This window comes from Microcaecilia unicolor, chromosome 5 (genome assembly GCF_901765095.1).
Source record: "Microcaecilia unicolor chromosome 5, aMicUni1.1, whole genome shotgun sequence".
NCBI classification, from domain to species: Eukaryota; Metazoa; Chordata; class Amphibia; order Gymnophiona; family Siphonopidae; genus Microcaecilia; species Microcaecilia unicolor.
In genome coordinates this window covers 158,472,923-158,496,424 of record NC_044035.1, presented here as the reverse complement: position 1 = coordinate 158,496,424, position 23,502 = coordinate 158,472,923, and the positions used below count along the sequence as shown (strand labels likewise).

Here is a 23,502-nt window from a genome sequence, read left to right as displayed (position 1 = left end):
CCAATGACCTGCAGACAGCATGCCAAACATTGGCGAGCTACCCGTAACAAACCCTACACCAGCTCAGAGCTGGCATTAAGATTTGCAGATATAAACACAGCACTGTGTAGAGCTGCAAGAAAGGAATTGTTCGTACAAAGAATTTATGGACAAACAATTAAAACACTAAGAGGGTGTGTTGTGAACTTGTGAACTTTGGAAGATCTTTGCATGCTAGCAGGCCCCAAATTTCCTCAATGGAACCCCCTGCAGGAGCCCCTGAGCCCCCCACAGGACCCCCTCACCCCAAGCCAGTGACACAGGAGCTGGAGGTCCGGTGAAACTGCAGTTCCCTGACCCCCCCAACACAAGTTCACGGGGGGCTGGAGATCCAGTGGATCTCCAGCCCCCTAGCACTGCTCACACCCCAATTTAAAAAAGCCCTGGTGGCCTAGTGGGCCGTGAACACATGCCCCCCACCTGGTAGTCTAACAGCCCTCTTCCCCGCCCCCCTGTACCTGAGTGGTGAAGGACAGAATAATAGTAGTTTTCCCTTATATGGTGGTGAAGCCCCACCCAGCACATCCCATTTTCAAGGCGGCACTGGAAGAGGAGGGAGTGTACTACTCCCTCCTCTGTCACTCAGGTACAGGGGGGCAGGGAAAGAGGCCGCTAGTCCACCAGATTGGGGGAAGGGCTTCTGTTTGCGGCCCACTGGGCCACCAGGGCTTTTTTTATTGGGGTGTGAGGGGGAGCTAGGAGGGCTGGAGATCCATTGAGGGGGATTGGGGGGAACTTGTGTCAAGGGGGATCGGGGGGACTGGAGGTCCATCGGAGCTCCAGCCCCCATGTCACTGGCTTGGGGTGGGAGTGAGGGGAGTGGTTTGGGGGTGCACTAGGCCACCAGGGCCTTGAATTGCAGAGGGGTCTGGGGGTCCCATGGACCTCCAGCCCCTGTATTTGACAGATCTGGGCTTTTGACAACTCAGACCTGTCAAACAAGTGCCGGAGGATTGCGCTCAGGCACAATCCTCCTGCACTTTTACTCTATGATCAGAGATAATAGTATGCTTAAATTTGCATGCTATTATTTCTGACCATAGGGGCGGTAAAGCCCCATGCTGTTCCAGCGCTATTTTTAGAGCATTGTTGGAACAGCGTGGGGCTTTTGATAATCTGCACCTGAATGTGAGGACTATATGCTCTGAAAAATTATAATCAAGAGCAATACATTTCTCAAATTATTTTCTAATATATAAACTTCATTTCATCGTAATATCATTTCCCTACTAACACTATAATCTGACCAGTACTTGTATTTGAAAACAATCACTGCAGGTTCCTTTTTGATAGAATTTAGCTTCTGCACGTCACAAGTTTAATTAAAATGTTGCACCTTCATCATACCCAACAGAGCCTGGAAACTCTTTAGAATCACTCAAATAGTATCCAAGCCAGAATAGATATAATAATTTAAATAAAGACCATATTTTACTTCCAAGCAAAATAGCGTCCACACGCATGGACCTCAGCTAACAAAAATAGAAACTAAAAGCCACACTGCTTTTACAATGGCTGACTTTGCGCCACATTTGGAGTGACAGCTGATGTCATATCTCCACAGAGGCTAATTCCTAAGGAGCTCATCATCTCAAATTTACAAACTTAAATTCCAGCTAAACATTTGTATCAAAAGCATTCAAAGAATGCAGAGCTGTCCCCTCCCCTTGGGCCTATCTTATAGTGGATGCAGGTACACAAGTAGAGGCTGACCGAATTTCGGTTTTGGTGCCACAACTGGCCCCAAATCCTTTTTCTGCCTGGTTTTGGCCAAAAGGCTACCATCATGGTTTGGGTTTTGGCTGAAACTGTGTTTTTGATGAAGGCCAAAAATGTGCGTTTTGTCCTGTTTGTCTCCTTCCCTCCCCCTCCCCCTCCCCTCCGAGCAGGTATTGCCTTTCCCCCCTGCCTACCTGTAGGTGCCCCCTTGGGCCTATCTTACAATGCCTTGTGTTCTAGTGATGTAGTCAGGGCAGGAGTGATCCCTAGTCGCTCTTGGCCATGTCAGCTCTACTTTCAAAATGGCTGCTTTGACCTTTTGCGGCACTCTTTTGAGATTGCCACTAAGGGTCACAGCAGCAATTTTGAGAGAACAGCCAACACAGGCAGGAGCAACTGGGGATCACATGGAGAAATCAGACGTGGCACACTTACCTTTAACGTTGGTTATATTTTGTTTTGCCTTAATCACCCTGCCATAACATGTTGAGGTGATTTCATACACTTGGATGGTAAAGACATTTGCTTTTTTAATATTTGCATATGGTAAATGTTAGTTAGTAATCAAGAGTTCCTATCTGCATCAACCCCTGACACAGGCTTAGCTACGCCGAAACACGGCTCGTGTTGGGTCTGTTGAATAAAGAACTCTTGTTTGTTCCAGTCTTGAAGACCCTTTTGTGCTTTTCCTTTTGTTGCTGCTTTTTGGGTACTTCTGACTCTCTCTTTTGTTACCCTGCATGCAGTTTTGGGACAATTCCACAAACAGGTGCTTAGAAGTACGTGCTACATGCACACATCACTGGCACCAATAATTGGCAGCAACAAACATATATGCACTAGATGATCTTCTATCAATAGCATCTATGTGTAACTGCAAAGGGGATACATATAGTCACAGCATGGACGGGCCATGGATGTGTCACCAATTGACATGCACAGTTTATAGAATACTATCAGTTACATGTCCACTTGCATCACCCTTTGACCTGGTTTCTGCTAGTATCCTATAATGACTTAGGCAAGTCTGAGTGCCGTTATAGAATGGCAATAAGCGTACCCCACTGTGGCACCTGCTTCTTGGCACCAACCTTTATAACTGCCCCCTTTGTATTTTTCAGACATGTCAAGTCCTTTGCATTGGGCAGAAATGTGCTGCTTCAGAAGGCCATCTCCAGCTCTCCTACACAAAGGCTCCGATGATCAAAACTCTGGCGCTGTTCCAAACAGCGCAGGGAAAATACCACCGGATCAGTGTATCTGAACTACTCCCTAATGCTCAACAGTAATGAGATGCAAATATAGGTACATTTATAGCATTGAGCATGATTTGTTCAGGAGTTAGATGGTGCCTGGAGCATGTGCTGAAGAGTTGTGTGTTAAGCACAGCTCTTGAACACATGCCCAAAATGCCAGAGGAGGAGGAGGAGGAGGGAAGGAGGAGGAAGAAGTGCTGGTTGCCCAGCTTTTTTTCACTACCCCCCCCCCCCAACTCTGTACACTGGAGTATTGGAGGATGCCTATAAAGCCCGATGAGAAGTTTCTAAATTTAATATCAGAAAAACACACACAGTAGGGGTGACATGAAGGATGATGCAGAATAAAAATGTCCAATGGACTAAACCAGTTCAAATCAGAAGCTTTATTCAATGTGAATAAAGTTTCTGATGTGAACTGGTTTAGTCCATTGGACATTTTTATTCTGCATCATCCTTCGTGTCACCCCAGCTGTGTGTGTTTTTCTGTGTTATCATTGCAGAGGACTTTTATTCTTCTGTGCTTGTCGATAAATTTAAGATCAAACACAGCCACTTCAGGTGATCACCCTGTTTCCTGTCCAATCAAGTTTCAAGTTTATTAGAGGCTTATACCCCGCCCATCAAAGAATATCTGAGTGGCTTACAATGTAAAGGGGGGAAAAGAAAGATAGAAAGGAAAAAGGGAAACATCAGCAGAGCAAGGGGAAAGAGGGGAGAAATACAATGTAAACAGGAAAGCAAAAAAGGAAGCTCAGGGGGTGTTGGAGATGGTATCATGTCTTCCAGGGTACCATCATTCCCAGAGAGTGTGGAAGGTATAAATTAATTATAGGCATCTGCAAATAATAAAGTCTTCAGGTCAATCTCAAAAGACTGGAGGGAAGATGACAATCATAAGTTGATTGGTAATCCAATCCAAAGAACGGGGTCTTGTATGGAACATATGGATTGGCGTATGGTGATGTGTCTAATTTCATGAAAAGTTGGAACAATGAGTTGATTCTGTTGAGAAGACCTGAGTGTACATGACGGTCAGTAGGGAGTGAGGAAGCGAGACAGATAAACTGATTCGCTGGCCATGCAGATCTAATAGACGAGCAACAGCAATTTGCTACAGAGCTGAGAAGTTTGACTTCCCCGGGACTAGGCTGCAACGGTGCGAGCTCCTGGTTTACTTTTTAGAGCTGGATAGGCAAAAAGCTTCTGACATCTGCCAAGCTTGCACTGTTCCAGCTGCTACTCCATCATGCATCTCCTGGCTCTTGGCACTCCTGTTCCGGCTGACTCTTCAAGGATCCTCTCTTCAAAAACCCTAACGCCAGCTCCGAGCTGGCGTTAGGTTTACTGCGGTAAGTGTACTCTTCTTTAGGACTCTGTTCTTTGAGTATCGCAGTGAACACAAAATGGGCCTCATTTTAATCTAATTTTGTATTTATTTTTTTATTTATTAGGATTTATTTACCGCCTTTTTGAAGGAATTCACTCAAGGCGGTGTATACCAAGAAGAGATCAAACATGAGCAATAGACAATTACAGCAGTAAAAAATACTGAAAAAACAATACAAAGTATGATGTGGAGGGGCATAATCGAAAGGGGTGCCCATGTTTTCCTGACGTCCCAGCGAAGGGGTGGGGAAACCAGTATTATCAAAACAAGATGGGCGTCCATCTTTCGTTTCAATAATACGGTCGGGGATGCCCAAATTGCAAAATTTAGATCGACCCTAGAGATGGTCGTCCTTAGATATGGTTGTCCCCGATTTTCAGCGATAATGGAAACCGAGGATGCCCATCTCAGAAATGACCAAATGCAAGCCATTTGGTCGTGGAAGGAGCCAGCATTCGTAGTGCACTGGTCCCCCTGACATGCCAGGATACCAATCGGGCACCCTAGGGGGCACTGCAGTGGACTTCACAAATTGCTCCCAGGTGCATAGCTCCCTTACCTTGGGTGCTGAGACCCCCAACCCCCCCCCCAAAACCCACTCCCCACAACTGTACACCACTAACATAGACCTAAGGGGTGAACGGGGGCACCTACATGTGGGCAGTGGGTTTCTTGTGGGTTTTGAAGGGCTTCTATTTACCACCACAAGTGTAACAGGTAGGGGGGATGGGCCTGGGCCTGCCTGCCTGAATTGCACTGCACCCACTAAAACTGCTCCACGGACCTGCATACTGCTGTCAGGGAGCTGGGTATGACATTTGAGGCTGGCAAAAAATATTTTAAAAGGTTTTTTTTTAGGGTGGGAGGGGGTTGGTGACCACTGGGGGAGTAAGGGGAGGTCATCCCCGATTCCCTCCGGTGGTCATCTGGTCAGTTCAGGCACCTTGTTGAGGCTTGGTCATAAAAAAATGGACCAAGTAAAGTCGCCCAAGTGCTCGTCAGAAATGCCCTTCTTTTTTCCATTATCGGTCAAGGATACCCATGTGTTAGGCATGCCCCAGTCCCGCCTTCGCTATGCTTCCGACACGCCCCTGTGAGCTTTGGTCATCCCCACGACGGAAAGCAGTTGAGGACACCCAAAATCGACTTTCAATTATGCCGATTTGGACAACCCTGGGAGAAAGACGCCCATCTCCCTTCTCTTTCTAAAATAAGCCTGATAGTATACTACTTACAATGTCAACACAATACGTAATAGAACATTTTAATTGACAGTGAAGGGTATAAGCAAAGATGGAACATATAGATAGGTGAGAGAGTCGTAAGAGTTAAAAAGTAAGGTGACTAATTTAAAGAAAGTTGCACATGAGGTCAGAGAGATGGTGAAATATTATCTCAGCTAGGGTAGGAGTGGATAAACAATAAACCAATACCTCCATTTTTGGGCCCCTTTTGGTCCAAAAACCTCATTTTATATTCAACTATATACAATATTAATAACTTAATATAATCATGAGTGCAAATAAGTATCAACTTTATATTTGATATATTGTATTTTGCATTGTGCTTTACAAGCCTGCAGAAAAGTAATTTATAAATAAAATGTGATGCTTGTTTTAAATGCTATTGGCGCTGATCTGAGGCAAGCTTGTTATTTGATGCGCTAGGGGCCTCTGATCATTGTACTCCTGCAAATGTGGGCATTAGTCCAGCGTAAACGGCCTCTAGCACCCCTCTGAGCATCAGGGCCAAAGATAGGAAACTCCCTCCCACTACCAGATGCTCAAAACTCCGGCGCTGTACGAAACAGCACTGGAGTTTTACCGCCACAACAGCGCCATGCTTGACACTAATAGTATGCAAATGATATGCACGCTATTAGCTTTGAGCACGAGGAAGTAAAGTGGCAGGATGGTGCCCGACACATGTGCTGAAGTGTGTCAAGCACAACTCTTCACGCCCGAGGGGAGGAGGGAAGAAGGGGGAAGAAGTGTCGGCTGCAGTGCTTCTTGTAAAGGTATTTTGAAAAACAGGTATTGGTTGAAATGGGGTGTGACCACGTTCAGAGTTGTTGCCGTAGCCAATCCCCAAGTGCTTCAAAACTAGCGGCACGGGAAACTGACCTGAGGAAAAAGGATCTGGCTTGGTCAAGTGTAGTCCAACTTTTAAAAAGAATCATCTTATTTCCCTTTTTTTTTTTAAATTTCTATTTATTGCAAATAAATAAAAGACCTTTTGGTGCTTGGCTTAACAAAGATGAGATCATTATTTGAGGGTGAATGTCTTCTCCCTGCTTCATTGCTTTCCAGGTTACCTAACGCCAGCTCCGAGCTGGTGTACGGTTCCTGGTGGTAAGAGTGCCCTTGTTCAGAGTGCTGTTCTTCAAGGATCGGGAAGAATCTGTAATGACCGCCATTTAAATGCGATTTGCATGTTTTGCACCCTACTTGCGGTATCCTCTTGTGCAGCTGTTGTTCCCCACACCAGAGCCCTTTGAGTGTTTAGCAGGAGCAAATGCAGGCACCAGTCAGGCCCTAATGGCCTCGAGCACCCACATTTGCTTCTAAGAATATAAGAACCAGGGCTTTTTTTGAGGGGTTATTGAGTACCGGCACCTTTTCCATTGTCTGCTAAGATTGACCTATGGGACCTCAAGTTTTAATGAAAGAGCTCAGGCTCTACACATCAATTCTGCCTTGTCATAGATTCTGTGACTGGTTGCAGGGGGCCTGGCTATTGTAGGGTGGGTCCCTCAGTGATCACCTCACCCCGAAGGGTGGCCTCGCATTTAAGTACCAGCACCTTTTTCTCTAGAAAAAAATGCACTGATAAGAACATAAGACTAGTCATACTGGGTCAGACCAATGGTCTATCTAGCCCAGGGGTGAAGCCAGACCTCGCAATGGGAGGGGGCCAGAGCCCAAGGTAGGGGGGCACATTTTAGTCTGCTACCCCACCCCCTCGCCCCCCTGCCGCCTTGCTGCTCCCCCTCACCTCCTCACCGCTTCCCCTCACCACCTCATCGCTCCCCCCGCCGTACCCCACAGTAGCAAATACCTTTGCTGGTGGGTGTCCCCAACCCCCGTCAGCTGAAGCCTTCTTTAGCGCTGGTCTCCGGCACCACCGCATTCGCTGCCCTGCTCTTTCTTCCTCCTGATGTCTTGCATGTTCCCTTAAGTGAAAGTGAGAATGCTCAGTTTCACTTAAAGGAGCGTGCACAAGACGTCAGTGGCCTGGATGAAATTTTGGGGGGCCCAGGCCCCTGTGGCCCCACTTAGCTACGCCACTGATCTAGCCCAGTATCTTGTTTCCAACAGTGGCCAAGCCAGGTCACAAGTACCTGGCAGAAACCTGAGCATTGGGGCCATGGTGCAGGAGATGTAGACCTGATTCATCATGGCTGTGAATTGGAGTGGCTCTGTATATTACTTATGACGAATTGCAGACCAACATTGTCAAAGGAAGGGACCAGGGGTTCTTGAAAGCTGGCACTTTGAACTATTTGTAGAATACCAGAGGAGGGGGTGCCTGTTAAGGACACTGATACTTTATAAGGATGACCAGAGTAAAAGGATTAAACTGTATGTTTAAAAAAAACAATTAGCACTATGACAAATAGGGATAATTAACATATGGTTTAACTTGGTCCTGGCCAGATAGGCAGAATAAGTCTGTGGGGCGGCTACTCATTAGCTCCCAGCAGGACCAGTCATTCCATTACAATGCTCAAAGGTCAGACTGCCTGCAGAGGAGAGACTTGGAAAAAAAATACATCCCTGGTTGCTACTTCTGTCAGCCTCCCTCAACCCATGCTCCTGTTGTATGGGTTTAATGCATTCATAGGTTTCCCAGTGCTGGAGGTACTGCCAAGGCAATCCACAGCTACTGGGAGGGGGGGGGGGCGAAACAGCAGGATAGATATGAAAAAGAAATACCCCCCAGCAGAAATGTATATTAAATCTCACGCCTTACAGAGAGGAGTGCTTGCTTGCTACCCTCTGCTGCATACCTGGGGGAAGGAGGGGATTAGCTTCCATTTGCTGACCTCTATCCGCCCCCACCCCCTTAAGAAAACCACTTGGGGTGTTTATTATTGAAAATGACGCGCATTCACTACATCTACCAGGTTCAGCGAATCTGAGCAGGTTTTTTTCTGTCGCTTTCCTGAAAGTAAATTGCGTCCGCCTCTGTTAAGGGCTCGTTTTTCATTTGCTTTCAAAACGTTTCTAAAGCATAAGTCTGATGACAGGTACCGATGCGAGAAATAATAGAATCGGGAGGCTGAGTGGGTCAATAAATAGCCGCAGTCTTTCTGCGCGCAAAACTCGCAGTACGGGCTTCCTCCAGCTCGGTGGACCACACCGAGCTACACAAACGGGGCATGCATTAAAAAAAAGCCTCCAACAGCACTTCCAACATGCATGCATTGCGCTCATCAAATAGAGAACATTTCGGATCTGGTTTATCAAAGCTTAATCCTACTGGCGCAAAGTGAAGGAAAAAAAAATCTTCCATCCTCCTGATGAATCAGAGCTATAGAATTTATTTTTCCAAGCATGATGTAATTATCAGGCTTGGCTAACACGAGCCGTAGAGTGTCCTAATTAAAAACAAAAAATACCCCCAGCCCTCTATCTTAGATCTGATCCTTCCTGTCTGGATAATGTTTTGATTCATTAATGACTCGTGTGTGTTAGAAAATGAAAGACGCAGGTGTGCCCTTTGACTGCCATCTCCTGCCTCCCTCGGATACATAATTAAGCCTTTGCTAGATATGGAAATGCAATAGCCACCATCTCTAGGAAATGCTCGGTTTTCTTTGCAAGCAGACTATGGAGAAAAAGCTGCAAATGTGCAGACACAGATCACCCAGTACAAGCCTTGCACCATACACCTCCCTTCTCGGACTACAAAGATGACTAGAAGAAGGATAACGCAAGGAGTAAATAGAACCTAGCAAAAATATTTATCTGTAGGCGATTATCACATATACATCTTGAGCACATCGGGCTTATGGCTCTGGGTTTGCTTGCCTGTGCCCTGCCCCCCCCCCCCCCCCCCCCGGGCCGGACTCACGTCTCGGAAGCGGTTCCAGTGCTTGATCTTGCCGCTGTACTGGGAGATGGATGCCAGCCATTTCTCGTCCTCCATGAAGTTGCCGGGCAGCGGGATTTCTGCTTCCCCCTTGGCATCAGCCTGCGCCCGGGCCAGGGGCAGCAGCAGGAGCAGCAGGAGGCTTCCCGGGGAGGGCATGGCTGAGCCCGGGACCAGAGACTGAGCAGAAGAAGTAGGGAGGGTATGAGAGAGGAGCGCAGACAGAGCCTGCAAGAGAGCAAGAGGAAAGGGAGGGAGGGGAGGGGCAGAGAGAGGGGAGGGGAGGGGCGAGGACCAGAGGGATGCGGGAGCGAGTTCGGCGCACCTCGCCCATCAAGGTGATCACTGTTCTTTAAGATATATATGAGAGCCACATAACAGACCTTTGCTCTTGCTTCACCCCTCACTCCCCCCCCCCCCCCTTTTTGCTTCACATTGCTTGACTCTCATACGGTTTACACGTGCAACATTTGCCCTCAACCTGTACTAGCCGCTTTGACAGTCTGCTCTAGTGCCATCCTTGACTGACCACATCATTCACAGCTGCCTGTACTGGCTACATCACACTAGGGGCCATTTTAGTAGTTCTCCTTTATATTTAATGGACTGGGAAAAAATGAAATCTTGGGCTTTAAAAATAAGGTTGCCAGCTAGTTCCAGATCCACAGGGTTGATCCGGGCCTGAGTTTATCCTATTGCATGCAGGGACTTGTAGTTCTGATTAGAGAAGTGCAATTTAAATAAAATAGTAAAAAAAAACTATCTATCTATCTATCTATCTATCTATCTATGTAATAAAAACAAGACTAAAAGCCATTCTTGCAATGGGAAATGTATCCAGAACTGGATCTATCCTGTGGGGCAACTCTGTTTCTGGTGCCCTTTGAGTTTGGCTATGTGAAAAATTTGAATGTTTATGTTTATTAACATTTGATAAAATCACCTTTTTAACCTTGTTTCTAGGATGGGCAGCATAGGATGTATTGTACTGTTTTGGGATCTTGCCAGGTACTTGTGACCTGGATTGGCCACTGTTGGAAACAGGATGCTGGGTTTGAGGACTTTTGGTCTGTCCCAGTGTGGCAATACTTATGTACTTATAACCTGTAAATTAAGGTTATGTACAAAGGGAAAAAAAGCATAAAAGTAAAGGAACTCCATTAAAAGATAGGACAGGGGAAACATTCATCCTTATCTAAACAATAGCAGCAGGTTTTCTGTCAAGATGTTATTCTTCCATAAGACTGACAATGTCAGAACCCTGGGATCTCAATGACCATTGAAAGCCAAAGCACACACACACAAAAAAGTTTTCAAACCAATGTTAAACTTTCTCAGTGAAGATTTGCTGCTCTATTCTGCCCTCCTCAGACTGCCCTAGTTCTTAACCAGTCTGCAGGGATTTTCAGTGGATAATACTGGCCCCAGTCAGTGGCACTTACAGAGAGGTACCAGGTGCAACTACCCAAGTAAATGCTTTTAATTATCAGACACTAAGTTTATGTCTTCAATTACCAATTTTATTCTCTCACCATTTCATCTTGATTTTTCCATCTTGCAGCCATATTTCTTTGGCTTATAGGTACCATATATTTTGTTTTCCCTTATCATTGTGTTTTCCTTCATTGGAGCTGACTCTGTGGGTGCTTGAGCACCCCCAATATTGAGAAAATTCCTTGTATGTGTCCAGGGAGGGGTCATTTTCATTGGGCTTAGCGCCCCCAATAATTTTGAAAAGTTGGCTCCTATGTTTTCCTTTATCTCATCTTACCTTTTCCATTCTCCTCTCCTTTATTTATTTTGGATTTTACTCACACCTTTTTCTGTAGTAGCTCAAGGTCAGTTACATTCAGGTACTCTGGATATTTCTCTGTCCCTGGAGGGCTCACAATCTAAGTTTGTGCCTGAGGCAATGGAAGGTTAAATGACTTGCCCAAGATCACAAGGAGCAGCAGTGGAATTTGAACTGGCCACCTCTGGATGTCAAGACCAGTGCTCTAACCACTAGGCCACTCCTCTTCCCCTTGCTTCTCCACACACATTTTTCCTCCCCACTCACTCACCCTTCACCATAACAAAGTATAAATAGGCACTACTGCAGCAATGCCAATATTATCCACCCATAATTTATTTATTTATTTGTGGTTCATTTGTATCCCACATTTTCCCACACATTAAGGCTAAACTCTTTTGCTGTCTCTGTACTGTTCACTCATGGTATCAACAGATTGGTTTAGATTCTGTTTGTTCTGCTCCCTTTCCCTTTACCACTGGAGTTCCTCCGGGTTCTGCACTTTCAGCTTTGCTCTTTAATCTGTGCTTGATACCTCTTTGTCAAAGGTTTCATGACCTTGATGTGTACTATTGACTATATGCTGATGAAACTCAATTCTTTTTCCCTTTTCAGTCTTCGGTTGATTCTGTCACTCCTAAACTGGGTAACTGTCTTCATAGTGTAGCCACTTGGATAGATGTTAATTGCTCATTTTTGAATTTATCAAAATCTGAAATCATTGTGTTCAGCTGTTCAGCAACATCTGATGTGCCTCCTGTCTTGACGTATGGCAATCATAGAATTGCTATCTCTCAGCATATTATTTGTTTAGATATTATTCTGCATTCTACTTTGTCTATGAAAGCCTAGCTTAAAGCAGTGATATAGTCATTTCTTTTCCATCTTATCGAGCAAGCTCAAACCCAATGTTGTCTGCTACTGCTGTCACATCTCTCCCAATCTAGGGGAAAGCTGATAGTTGCTCAGAAGCACATGATTCAGAGTGAGGTATCTCTGAAGGACACTATCAGACAGGGATGCTAGGGCATAGAGGTTGCAACAAAAGCAAACGTAAGTCAGGAGCCTTAAAGAGGAGAGCAAAGACTGCAAATTATTCCTGCCAACTGCTAAGCAGCTTGTAGATACAAACAAAAGCACCCTTTGAAATGTCTGTATGCAAACATTAGACGCCTAAAAAATAAGAAGGAAGAATTAGAGTATATTGCACTAAATAAAGATATAGATATCATAGAGATCTGCTGGAATGAGGATAATCAATGAGACACTGTATTACCTGGGTACAAATAATATTGCAATGATAGGGTGGTTCAAGTTGGAGGGGGTGGCGCTATATGTTAGAGGGAATTTTATCAAACAGAATAAAAATTCAGCAGGAAACAGATGGTAACATGGAATCCTTATGGATAGAAATAGCATGTTTGAAGGGAAAAAGAATACTAGTGGGGTTACACCACTGTCCTCTAGGTCAAAACAGACAGATAGTGAAGTGTTAGCAGAAATTAGGGAAGCTATCAGATTTGGCAACATTATAGTAATAGCTGATTTCAATTACCCAAAACCAATAAATAACACTGCTGTTAGAAATATACAGTAATAATTGTATGCTAGTGGTTGCCTCCCAAAATATACTACATACAAAAACAAAAGAGTAGAGAAAAAAAGTCAGAAATGATACTAACAAGTTCTTATCTCACTCCAAAAAAGGACTGCACAATTTAATCATTGGCCAAAAAACTCCACTCTATAAAGTCAAAAAGCAAAAAATAAAAATAAAAAGTTTTTTTTGAAACAAAAAAAAGCACTCAATCATACAATATTAAAGGAGACAAGAAAAATGATCCCAAAAGTCACCATAACAAAAACAAATTAAAATAATCTCTCCGGAGACATTTTCATATATCATCAGGTAAATCTTCACATATTTCTCATTGGATCATCAAATATTTCTTGTTTTGCTTAAGCTTCTTCAGGAGAGTTACTTATAGGTTCATTTTCAAAAGAGAAAAATGTATAAAAAGTGGCATGTCTGCATTTGGATGTTTTTCTCACAAAAATGTCCAAATTGGTATTTTTAAAACCAATTTTTAGACGTTTTTCTATGAAGTCCGTCAGAAGTGCATTCAAATCACAAGGGGGCATGTCAGGGGCGTGTTAAAGATGGGATTTGGGTGTTCCTAACACTTAGATGTTTTTCAGTCATAATGGAACAGAACAAAACCATCCAAGACTAACACAAAGACGTTTTGAGCTAGACCTGTTTTTATAACGAATAAGGCATAAAAAGGTGCCCTAAATGACCAGATGAACACTGGAGGGAATCAGGGGTGACTTCTCCTTACTCCCCCAGTGGTCCCACCCCATAAAATTTGACTAAAAACATTACTTGCCAGCCTCTATGCCAACCTCAGATGTTATACTCAGGTCCATTAGAACAGCATGGCAGGTCCCTGGAATAGTCTAGTGTTGGGTGCAGTGCACTGCAGACAGGTGGACCCAGGCTCATACCTCTCCCTACCTGTTACACTTGTAGAGGAAACCGTGAGCCCTCCAAAACTCACCAGAAACCCACTGTACCACATATAGGTGCCCCCTTCACCCGTAAGAGCTATGTTAATGATGTACAGTTGGGGGTAGTGGGTTTTGGGGGGCTCAGCAGACAAGATAAGGGAGCAATGGTGAGATGTGTACCTGGGCGCATTTTATCAAGTCCACTGCAGTGCCCCCTAGGGTGCCCTATTGCTTTCCTAGGATGTCAGGGGGACCAGTCTACTAAAAATGCTGGCTCCTCCTACATCCCAATGGGTTGATTTTGTGTGTTTTGCACTTTTGTTTGAAAATGGTTCAAAAAACAAAACGTCCAAATCACAAACCTTGTATTTTCAAGAACAAAAGGTAGACGTTTTTCTTTTTTTTTTTAATGACCTTCTTTCCTATTCAGATTTTTGGAAAAATGCAAAAAAAACAAGCCATTGGGATGTATGGGGAGGGGGGGGGGGAGCAGCATTCTTAGTACACTGGCCACATAGATATCCTAGCAGAGCAGTGGGCACCCTAGGAGGCACGTCAGTGGACGTCACATAAAACGTCTTAGATACACATCTCACCATTACCCTATATATGGTATGGTGAACCCTTCAAAACCCACCAAAATGTTTGGAGTTTTGGAGGGCTCACACATTCCACAACAAATGTACCAGTTAGAGTGCGATATGGGGCTCGGTCCCCTTCCCTATGGAGGAGTAGCCTAGTGGTTAGTGCAGCGGACTTTGATCCTGGGGAACTGGGTTTAATTCCCACTTCAGCTCCTTGTGACTGTGGCCGTGTTTCGCCCAACTGGGCTGCTTCAGGGGCTATACAAGGGTCCTTTATTGCCAAATACTAGGCAGACGGAGCAAGTCCTGTCAATAGATATATGAAGAATTGGTTTGAAAAAAAACAGCTCGATCAGAGATTCCAATATATAGTAATCCGCTGACATAGAGCCAGTACCACAGTCACGTATCTCCGTCTGCCTAGTATTTGGCAATAAAGGACCCTTGTATAGCCCCTGAAGCAGCCCAGTTGGGCGAAACACGGCCTGTGTCGGGCTGTTTGTATTTACATGAGTATTGATATACTGTTTAAATAAATTACATTTTACTTTTACACGATCTGCTTTTTTTTTGTTTTCCATCTTGGAGTTTGCAGACCGTCTGCCTTTGTGCTTTCTTGGATCCTTGTGACTGTGGGCAAGTCACTTAACCCTCCATTGCCTCAGGTACAAAATAAGTACCTGTATATATGTAAACTGCTTTGAATGTACTTGCAAAATACCACAGAAAAGTGGTATATCAAGTCCCATTTCCCTTTCTCTACAATGCACTGCATCAACCACTAGGCTGCTCTAATAGAACTGGCCATGACATCTGAAACTGTCATAGAGGCTGATATTTACTGTTTCTTTCATTGGGGGTGGGGGGAAAGGGATCAGTGACCACTGGGGGCATAGGCGGTCGGTGGCCCAACTGTTTGGGGAGGCTAAAGGGGGCAGGGTTGGGGTGGAGCCAGGGGTGGAGCTTAAATCCATAATTGTCTGATAACACACAGAAAAAATAAATAAAAATAAAAGTCACAATTAATACCTTTTATTAAATATAGATATTAGATATGTATCATATGTCAAAGAATAAAGTGGTTGCTCAAAGCATATACTAACCACAATCGCTCAACTGCAAAACACTATGCACAATTTTGTGCAAAAACACACTCAGAACCTTACTGTACCATAAATATTACACTGGGCAGAACCTAATACACCAATATACCACCCATACGTAAAATGCAGACCGTCAACAATATGAAACAAGGGATCATAATATCACAATTCTCATGTAGAGCCACAAAACACCCTAATTCATGTTTAATGTGGGATAAAATGCCATAAATAAGTAAATAAATATAAACTTTTAATGTTGAGCACCTGATTCTCAAAGTGGATATATTCCAAACACTATAATGAAAATAAAATATTTTTTCTACCTTTGTTGTCTGGTGACTGTTTTTCTGATCATGCTGGCCCAGTATCCGATTCTGCTGCTATCTGTCTTCTTTACTCCGTTTCCAGGGCTTCCTTTCCATTTCTTTCTTTCCTTTCCTCCTTTCTTCTTCATTTCTGGTCCTCAGCTTCTGCCTATTTTCTTCATCCCTATGCAGTTTTTCTCCTCTCTTTCTTTTCCCTCATCTCATCTCCTTCCTCATTCTTCCCTCCCCCATGTCCAGCATTTTTTCTCTCTCCCCTCCTCTCCCCTGCCATCCATCCACCCATGTCCAGTGACACTTCTCTCCCCCTGCCCTGCAAGCACCCATAAACAGCAACCCTCCTCTCCCCTGCCCTCCATACACCCATGTCCAGTAGTGATCCTCCTCTCCCCTGCCCTGCATGCACCCATACCCGGTGACCCTCCTTCCCCTGCCCTCCATCCACCCATGTCCAGCAGTGATCCTCCTCTCCCCTGCCCTGCATGCACCCATTATACCCAGCGACCCTTCTCTCCCCTCCTTCCACAAATGCCCAGCGACTCCCTTCTCTCCCCTGCCACCCCCTCCCGAGTTGTTCGGTGAATTCCTCCCCCTCCCTCCTCCCTCCGGATCCGGTCCACTCACGTCACCGACCTGACTCTTCTGAGCTGTCAGCACTAACTCTACCCCGCTGTGCTGGCGCTGCCAGCGTTTGTTCTTCAAAATGGCCACCGAGACTTACAGGGCGGCCTCCAAGACTTCAGCAGAAGTCTTGCGAGGCCGCCTCTGGAAGTCTTGGTGGCCATTTTTAAAGCGTGAACGCTGGCAGCGCCAGCGCAGCGGGGGAGAGTTAGCACTGACAGCTCCGAAGACAAAGAGTCAGGTCGGTAACGTGAGGGACCGGGACTGGATCTGGAGGGAGGGAGGGGGAGGAGCCGGCTCGCTGCGGCTGGGGAGGCTTAGCCTCCCCAAGCCTTCGATACCGGGTGCCTATGACTGGGGGAGTAAGGTGGGGTTCATGCCTTAATCCCTCCAGTGGTCATCTGGTCATTTAGGGCACCTTTTTGTGACTTAGTCTTGATTGAAACAGTTCTAGACCAAACCATCTAACTTTTAGCTCTGGACTTTTAGCTTTGTTCCATTATGGCAGAAAAACATTCATGTTGGCAATGCCCAAATCCCATCCCGAATACATCCCCAACATCCCTCCTTGAGATTTAGATGAACTGCATACAAACTACATAGAAAACTGTCTTTAAAATGTGTTTCAAAAATAGCAATTTGGACATTTTGGCAAAAAAAAAAAGTCCATCTGCTGCTTTGTGCCGCTTTTTGGATGTTTTTCTTCTTTGAAAATGAGCTCCTAAATGAATTTTTTTTACTGAGTATTTAAGGGTGATGATTATGTAGGAACTGAAAGAAATCTCAATGAATCAATAAAGGAGTAGATGAAAGATGGAAAGGGAATAGAAAGCTAGGGAAGGATTGAGATGAGAAATGGAAGAGAGTATGAGATAGAAAGTTGATAGGTAGATGAAAAGTACAAAGAAGAGGGGTGAGAGAGGGTAAAATTTGAGTAGACAGAGAGTCAGAAAAAAAGAAGGGAAGAAAGAGCTAAAAACGAAAGATCAATATGTCAGAGACAGGTGTAGTGAGAGAAGGGAACAAGGCAAGAGAAGACCAGAGAGCGGAGAAAAGACAAATGGACAGCAGCCACTGGAAAGAGAATTAGCAGAAGACATACAGAAAAGCAGAAAAGTGAAACTGGGAACAATATGACAGGAAATAAAATATCCAGACAACAAAGGTAGACAAAAGTATTTTGAATTTATTAACTGGAATACATTAGCTTTGGAAAATGTGCACAGCATTTCTCTTTGTATTGTGTTTTTATTTCTTCAGGATTGCAGTACATGCGAGGTTTAACTTCTTAGGGTTCCCAGTTCAATTTTTGTCTATGGATTTTTATCTCTAATTTGTGATCCCTTGTTCTATTTTTGACAAGGGTCTGTCAGAGTGGTTGTAATGGCAGGTGAGGGGATTGAGGAGGAGGAGGCAGGAAGGAAAGGGAATCAGGGGATCCCAGGATGACAGCCCTGACCCTTGCTGTAGCTGGTGGGGATCCCCAAGCCTTGCCAGCTGAGGACCTCTTCAAAAGTGGCCAGAACTCCCTTCTATCAAGCTTGGCAGTGGGGGCAGCATCCTTAAGCTTCCAACAACTAAGCATGTGCAGGGTGCTGGTGTTGGTGGCTCAGGGATGCTGTTGCTGACTGCAAATCTTGGAAAAAGAGATCTGGCAACCTTCGGAGGAAGTGTTCAGCTTGTGGAGCTTGGGGATCCTCATCAGCTAAAGTATTTATATTTTGATTTGGGAGGCACCAGGGGAAGTCGGGGGCAGAGAGAAAATTTTGTACCCACCCACTTTAGGCTCAGGCCCACCCAAAATTGGCTGTTTGGCTATGCCACTGCCCAACTTTACAATGACATCTTTCAGCTGGTATACAGTACACTTGTGCATTGGTTTCCAAAGAGAGCTGCATCTGTGACAGTCATCATGAGTGAGGTGGGAGTGACTAAATACCCACTGACTAGAGAGGAAAGTGCAATTTCTCTAATGTGAGAGGTTATTGCAACTGGAAAAAAAAGTTTTATTTTTCAAGTTCTGTTTTGTAGTTTTCAAAAAGTTTAATTCAAAACGGATTTCATTCACATGGTCAGCAAAAAATATATATTTCTTTAAAATTACTCCACACAGGTAAAAATTTGTAGCGTCCAGATCTCACTACAGATGTTTAGCCCATTACAGTATCATTATGGAGACTGGCACTGATTATTAGTGGAGCTGTTCAAAGCAGCATGGGATCACTATGGAGACAGATTTATAACTGGAGAGCATGTGGTGACCACAGCAGTGCACATGTTCAGAGGGGTACGGTGTTGCTATGGAGACTGGTATCAATTATTACTGATGATGTTCATAGTGCTATAACATCATCACAGAGAAAGATTTGGAGAGCAATTAGTGCCTGAAAATCAAGGCATTCATCAGTTTCCCCATTAAAGGACTGGCAGGGTTTATTTACTGTCAATATTTATAACCCATTTTTGTGATAACAATCAAGATGGTTTACAAATATTACATGTAGTCCACAAAGCAAATTACCACAATCCAATCCTGACGTATAAATTTAAATGATAATAGGGCACTTGACCCACAGTACTCAAGTAGCTCCCCTTGGAAAATTCTATGAGGTATTTGGAAGGCTCCATGTGTTCATTTTTTTGCAAAGAGAAAGACAGTGTGAGTTTTCTCCAGGAAATCTACATATATTATTAATAAGGCAAATAATTCAGCCAAGGAATTGTTTAAGTTGGTGAACAGTTCATCAATGTCCAGCAAAGCAGCCCTGGCTGTACCCTCCAAGTAAATTTGTGAGGTTTTTTTTTTTTTTTTTTGGGGTGGGGGGGGGGGGGGGGGGTTGGGGGGTGATCAAAAGTTGTGCAGGGCAATGGGACTGAAGGCTCCATACCACAAGGGGATCAATTTATGCCAAGACTGTACATTCCCCAAGCCACAGGAGGAGAATGACTCATAGAAATAGATTATACCTATCAAGCTTATTTAAGATCATCAGCAGATCCAAATGGGCAATAGGTGTTGAAATATGAAAGTAAAAGACCCAATTCCTTCTCCATCATTAAACTCAGACAAGCATTCCAATGAGTATAAGGAATGAGAGAGAAACCACTGGTACCAATATGGAAGAAAGCAACAGAATTTGCTGTACTAGAAAATCACTGGTATCATGACTTGAATAGAATTATGGCGAATGAAGACGCCGTGATCACCTGGGACATCCCAGTTCCAACTGATAAAAAGCTGGATGAAAAGAAACCAGCCACAGAGGGGGAACCCCCCACCACCACAACATGAACAACATTAGAGGTGTCAGTTACAAGCAATTATTCTGTAAATCATATATACAAAGAAGATCCTTAAGTACCAAGAAATACAGTCTGAGACCAAGAAAATGTGGCCGAAAATACAGAAATTTCCCATTGTATTGGGAGCCTTTCGTTAACCCTTCATTCCCTTATTCACATATGGCAACTGAAATAAGTTAAGCATTTATGAGCATGGAAATATTATGGGCATGAACAGGTTGAAAGGAATTTTCAAGCATACCTGAATAAGTTGAATATATGTTATGTCTTATGAGCTCCAGGAGGAAGCTTTATTTCGCACAGTGCAAATTTTACAGTGAGCGTTAACAGTAAATTTAAGAGACTGAGATCATATTCCACATACCCTGGCTTGGGAGGGTCTACTGTCATGTACAAAACTAACAACTCTTGGAGAATACAAACTCTACAGGTTCCATTTGGTATAGTCATTATATGCAGGGGGAAGTTTTTTCCTCTTAGTGGAATGGGACACCCTCAAACTAACCTGGCATACAATACAAACTCCTCTTATTAGGTTGGATGTACAAAACTAACCCATTTGGAGACATTGCCCCAGCTTGATCCTCTTTGTGCAGCTGATCCTCTGGGTATCATCTCTTCCATACAGGTCACTGGATCCAGTGGTGCAGCCAGAACTGATTTTTGTTTTGGGGTGGGGGACAAGGTTAGCATGAATTGACATTGGGCAGAAAGATCTGAACTATGCTAGATATGCTCTTATCCTATATAATAATTCTCACCTCCAATGTTCTATGCGTCTGCCTGCCTGTGTCCGTAACTTTCTTCACAGGTGGGCTCCAAAGCCCTAGCTGACGTTACTAGACCCATTATGATGCGACCCGGAGGGAAAAAAAACCCTCACAGCAGATCCACTCTCCCCCCCCCCCCCCACGAGTTCAAGACTCCAACTCCCTCGATCCCTCCCTCCGATTTGCAGACCCCCCTTCCTCTGATTCACAGACCCCCCCCACACAGTCCGTGACCCCTGGACCCCCCTGCCGCGACCCTCTCGAGCCCCCCTTCTGGTTGTAACCCTCCCCCGCCACCGTCGCATACCTGTGCTGGCGGGGGACCCCAACCCCCGCCAGCCAAAGTCGAACTGGAGGAACAAAAAACCCCTCACAGCTGATCCATTCTCCCCCCCAAAAAAAGTTCCAGACCCCAACTCCCTCCCTCCCTCTGATTTGCAGACCCGCCTCCCTCTGATTTCCAGACCCCCCCTCGGAGTTCCTGACCCCTGGACCCCCCTGCCGTGACCCTCTCGAGCCCCCCTTCCCGCTACCAACCCTCCCTGCCGCCGTTACGTACCTGTGCTGGTGGGGGACCCCAACCCCCGCCAGCCAAAGTCCTCTTCTTGGCCGCGCGGTGTGGACGAATGATGTGATCAAGTTGGAATCTGTTTGTGTGCATGCATCTGACGTCAGGGGTCAGGAACTCTGAGGGGGGGTCTGGAACTCTGAGAGAGGGAGGGGTCTGCAAATCGGAGGGAGGGAATGCACCACCTGTACAAAAACTAAAAAAAAAAAAAAACGGGGGGATGACCCTGGAACACGGAGGGAGGGAGGGAAGGAGGGGTGGGGGGACAACAACACTGGAACTGGGTGGGAGGGAGGGGCCCCAGGCACACACACTCTCTCACAGACACACTCGCACACAGTCTCACTCACTCTGTCACACACACACACTCGCAGATTCACTCTCTCTCTCTCACATACAGTCACTCTCACACACACTCTCTCAAACATACACACTCCGAGGAAAACCTTGCTAGCGCCCATTTCATTTGTGTCAGAAATAGGCCTTTTCTACTAGTTGATAAATAATGCCTTAGAATGCACCTGACAAAAGTAGTGTGTAAGAGTTGTCAATGGATCCACTGGTGACACTTCAAATATTTTAAGTTCAATTAGTGCAAGCACTTATCAATGCTATACCACATAGATACATATGGAAACAATTCAATTATTTGTTGATATTGCTTATTGTACACTGCATTAGAACTTACTGTGTTAATTGGAATATAAAGTTAATAAATCAAATCAAATCAATTATATTTAAAGATGTCTCATGACGCAATATCCCATAACTTAGATTTCACCAAATATAAGCCTGCTATAAAGACAAAGGTATCAATGCACATCATATTCTGTCAAATGTTCTAACCCCCCCTATCTGATGTTACAGCAAATTACTATAATTTACCATATATCTTTCAACTCTGTTATATGACAAGTGGCTTATGATAAGGAAGTGCTGTGAATATTATACAAAGTCCTAGATCCCCAATATACCTCCTACTATGAAAATAGGACAAAGTGAACCATTATAGATCCCTGCATTGAAACTGCATGCCAGCAGAATTGCTGTACCTTGATCTCACATATAGAACACAACTGGGCCACACCTAAAACAGAATAAGGGTCTGCAAATTAGCAACAGAAACATGCAGTCAAAAATTGTAGCAGCAACCCCAGGAAACCAGACAGTGAACAGTGGAACACTGAAGAAAATGCATCTCATCCTGTACTAAGCAAAAACAAAAACTATAAGAAAGTCACATGCCCAAAGCTGACATTCCCCATCACTAAAATCTCAAAATAAAATACGTGCTTTGTGCCTTTGTTGCATCTGATTATTTTATTTTTCTAATTGGGTTGTTTCTGGTCTCTGTTTTCTAGTTGTTGTTTTTTTCCTATGTCCTTCCCTGGCTTTTTCCCATTTTCTTTTTCTTCTCTCTTCTTCCCTTCCTCTCTATGTCTATCTCCAATGACAATTTTTCCCTTTCATCTTTTCCCACATTTATCTTTTCAGCTTCTCTATAGTTGTATTCTACTTATCCTTCTCCCCTTTTCTCACCCACTAATCTTTCAACTGCTTTTCTCACTTTTATCCTATGTACCTGCCTTTCCACCTCTCTCACCTCCCCAGTCCGCCCATTTCCTATTCCTTTTACACTTTCCTATTCCTTCCCCTTCACCACTCTGTATTCCCTCGTTTCTACCCTCTGTACAGTCCCAATCTACCTTCCTCATCCCTTCTCCAGCTTTAGCTCCTTCCCTGTCACTCATGTCCTCCTCTGTCTCCAGGCCCTTTCTTCTGATTCTTACTCATCATCCAATTTCTCTTTCACCTCTTCTATTTCCATCCTCCCTCCCCTATCAAAGACCTATGCTCCTTCTCTGACCCTCCACCTTTTCTACTGACTCACAAACCTTCCCTGCCTTTTATCATATAATCTAACCCACCTCTACTCTTACACTTCACTCCAAAACACTTAGTCCCCAAATTCCTGATCAAACTTTACTCTTCCCATATCCTAGCTGCAAGTCCCCATTCTCCCTACTTACCCAATACCCAGCCAAGTCACAAATCTGATCTACTCTCAAACCCAAGATCCTACTTAACTATGAATCCCTGCTCTCCCTATCCCAGTACTCAACTTCTTTCTCTAGCACTCATCCTCCTGTATTCCTCCCCTACTCCCTTGTACCCATCCTCCTGTCTCTTTATCCCTTTCCCAAGCATCCATCCCCTGCATCTATCATCATTGCCTCTGTCTTTATGTCTCAATCTATTCCAGTTATGGTTGGAAGGAGGGTAGATAAACCTCAGTTTCAAGCTGTGGACAGGCTCCATATTCTTCTTTTCCTGCTCGTGTTAACTGTATGTCTTGTCAGATCAAAACTGGACTGATTAATGTTAAAGCCGTTAGTACCAAAACTTTTTATTGCATAATTGAACTTTAG

General features: G+C 44.5%; 1 protein-coding gene across 1 annotated transcript in view; it reads right to left on the bottom strand.

Annotated features, from left to right (window-relative positions):
* Window positions 1–9,681, bottom strand: part of SPOCK2 (SPARC (osteonectin), cwcv and kazal like domains proteoglycan 2) — a 234,783-nt gene extending 225,102 nt beyond the window's left edge. The window contains exon 1 of the mRNA XM_030204904.1: window positions 9,481–9,681. Within this exon, the coding sequence (XP_030060764.1) occupies window positions 9,481–9,657 (177 nt within the window). The 5' untranslated portion in view covers window positions 9,658–9,681. The remainder of the gene's footprint in view (window positions 1–9,480) is intronic.
* Between the last annotated feature and the right edge of the window lie 13,821 nt (window positions 9,682–23,502).